At 48.0% G+C, this 2,842-nt stretch overlaps 1 protein-coding gene across 1 annotated transcript in view; it reads left to right on the top strand.

Annotated features, from left to right (window-relative positions):
• The first annotated feature begins 659 nt into the window (after nt 1–659).
• The window catches only part of STK25 (serine/threonine kinase 25), a 21,060-nt gene continuing 18,877 nt past the window's right edge, over nt 660–2,842 (top strand). The window contains exon 1 of the mRNA XM_027661915.1: nt 660–808. Coding sequence (XP_027517716.1) covers nt 758–808 — 51 coding nt within the window. The 5' untranslated portion in view covers nt 660–757. The remainder of the gene's footprint in view (nt 809–2,842) is intronic.

The following is a 2,842-nucleotide window of genomic DNA, read 5'->3' on the forward strand; positions in this document are numbered from 1 at the left end:
GGGGGGGAAGGGGGAGGGCAGCCGTGGGGCCGCGTCGTGACGGGGGACAGTGAGGGGAGCGGGAGGTGCTGGGGCGGGCGAGGGGGGCTCAGCCTTTGCCAGGGTGGAGGGGAGGGTCGCCGAGGAGTTCTGCTGGGGACAGAACTGGGCGGCACCGGCGGGGGAGCAGCCAGGGATGGTGCAGGGTTGGGGTTCCCTGAGCAGGAAGAGGTGCGCTGGGGAGCTGGGCTTTGCCAGCGAGCGTACGGGGGAGAGTGGGAGCGGAGGGGTACCCTCAGCGAAAGGATTGCTGGGGAGCAGCAGCAGGAAAGGGGTGTCTGAAGACGATGATGTGGGTTGTGTAGGGGAAGGTGCTGGGGTGATGCTGGGAGTGGTGGTGAGGGGATGGAGCTGTGGGGCTAACTATCATACTGGGGAGCATGCCGGGGTGATGGGTGGGGAAAATGGTGCCTGGTCGGTGTATATCATTAAAGTGAGGCTCCTTGACACATCTGGAAGGCATTTCTGTAAAGAATTGAGGAATGGGGTTTGCGAGAAGGGGCTGGCATACTTAGAGTGGGCTGGCAGGTTCAAGGAGAGCTGCAAATCAAGGAGAGAAGAAAGGTGCAGGTAGCTCTTCAGGGAAATGAGGCAGGCTCTGAGAACCTCACATGAGAGCTGTGGTGTTCTTGCTTGTCGCAGTTAACCAGTGGATGAGAAATTATCGCTTTCCCATCGTGCTGCAACATCCCAACCCTCCCTGATTTTGCAGAAGCGAATGTCTGACCGTCCTGTAGGCATGGCTCACCTGAGAGAGTTTGCCAGCCAGGTAAGTGGTGATTAATAATTTATTTTAAACTCATTTCAAGGGCAAGCATAACAGTGTTTGCTCTTGATATGAGGGTTTCAAACAAATCACCAGAAAATCACTTTTTGCCACTCTTTATCTCTCTTGCACACGTCTCAGCTTACTCCTGTTAGCTGATTGACTTGTGTCTCTGTGCTGGTGTTGACTGATAGTGTTGTGTTGCCAGACTTATAGAAAAGTAGTTCTTCACACACTATGGGGCCTTCCTCTGAGGTTAAATTTGCTTTTTGTAGGGAGACAGGAGTCACTGGGAGACAGTCTGAGTATTTTTGGGAGGGGAAGTCTAGAAATGGGAGCAGAAAAACTGTGTGCTGGCTCTGCCAGGTGTACCTCCCTAAAGTGTTCATGGCATTAGTCTCAGAAGAACAGTGCTTGTAACCTCACTGCATAAGAGGCAGTGATATTTGATACTGAGCAGTAACTCTTCTGAGAGATCTCAGCCTCTGTGGATGCAGTTAAATGCTGCTGTTGTGATGGCATTTTCATAAGGGGAATGTGGAGGGATGATGTCATGACTTGGGACTAAAAGCTAAACCACATTAATAGTATTGGCTTGCATCTTCTTCCCTCTGAATTGGGTTGTGGGGTGTGTTTGATTATTGGCAGATGTCAGGACCAAATGTAGGTCCTCTTAAGCCATGTTTTGTGAGAATTTTGGGCATTTTTCTGTTCTCCTTATAGGTGTAGAATTACTAAAAGCTTTAGTGGTTTGAGATGATGCCTTCTGTGAACCTTTTCTGATTTAAAATTGATTTTCAATGCGTCTTAGTTTACATGCTGTTTTTCACATCCACTGTTTCCCCCAAGTGTGTATGGAATTAAATGCAAATAGAGTGCCTGAGTGAGTCACTGTACAGGGAGAGAAAGAGAAGGATGCTGTCTGGTTAGAACTGAGTTCTGTAGCTATAGAGGAGGTTGCTCTGAAGTTTTCTTTGTACACAACATTCACTCAGGAAACTTATCAGAGTTCCAGTGGTCTCAGCTCTGAATTTATTATGGAAACGTGAGGCATTCTTAGATCTTGTCATCCCATGCCTCTCTGGTCTTGGAATAGGAAACCAGTCTGTGTTGTCCATTCCTCTGGTCTTTTCAGGAATCCTTGGTGCAACCCTGAAATCTGTGTAACAGAGGCTTGCTGGGAGGGCAGTAGGAACTGGCCCGAAATTCTGTTCACCAGGATTTAGGGAACAGTGGGAAATACTGTGAAAATCAAGAGACTAAGACTTAGATTGGGATGTCAGAGGCTTGAGTTGTCTGATTCCCAGTTCTGATGGGCAGTGTTACCTTAGGCTGATCCCCAGGTTGTTCTGTGGCTGTGCATCCATTCTGCAGGCTCAGGAGGCTGTTTCTCTCTTTCCTTGGCTCCCCTCTGCTGTGTACATACAGCACTGTAGGTCTTTGGTCTTTGTCTGGAGCTCTATGTGCCAGGTGATATATTTACATTATCCTGTTTTAAAGCTCTGATCTGAGCTCTGTTTCTAGTTTTGTTGTTCCTTATGTGACCTTGAAGAAGCCATTCAGGTTTTTTGGCTAAGTAATGCTTTACTCCCTGAAGCAAAAGCATGCTGCCTGTGAAGCGAGTTGGGAGTCTCAAATTAGTGTGTATCAAAGTGTTGAACACAAACTTCCCTCTTGTCTATAGTCCAGAAATTCAAAACTGCCTCAGGTTTTGACAGTTGCAAAGAGCTGGGCACAGATTTCACATAGAAGGGAAACTTTCAGATGGTTTCAAAGGCAGATTTCCTCAAAGAGAACACAATGCCTGCTGCAGACAGCTGTGTTGGTGGCCCAGAGGTGAGTGTGCAGCATGCAGTGTGGGTAAATGCTGGGTGGGAAGTTGGGGAGCAGAGGAGGCAATGGGAAAAGAAGATGACAGGTTTATTAATACCAACTTCCTCCTTCCGCTGTGTTTTGGCAGAGGAAAATTGTGTTTGTTTGTTTGGCTGTTTGGAAAGTGCTCTAGTCAGAAATAACACTAAATGCTTCTGGTTCTGG

Source organism: Corapipo altera, unplaced genomic scaffold (assembly GCF_003945725.1).
Source record: "Corapipo altera isolate COAL_440 unplaced genomic scaffold, ASM394572v1 175, whole genome shotgun sequence".
NCBI lineage: Eukaryota > Metazoa > Chordata > Aves > Passeriformes > Pipridae > Corapipo > Corapipo altera.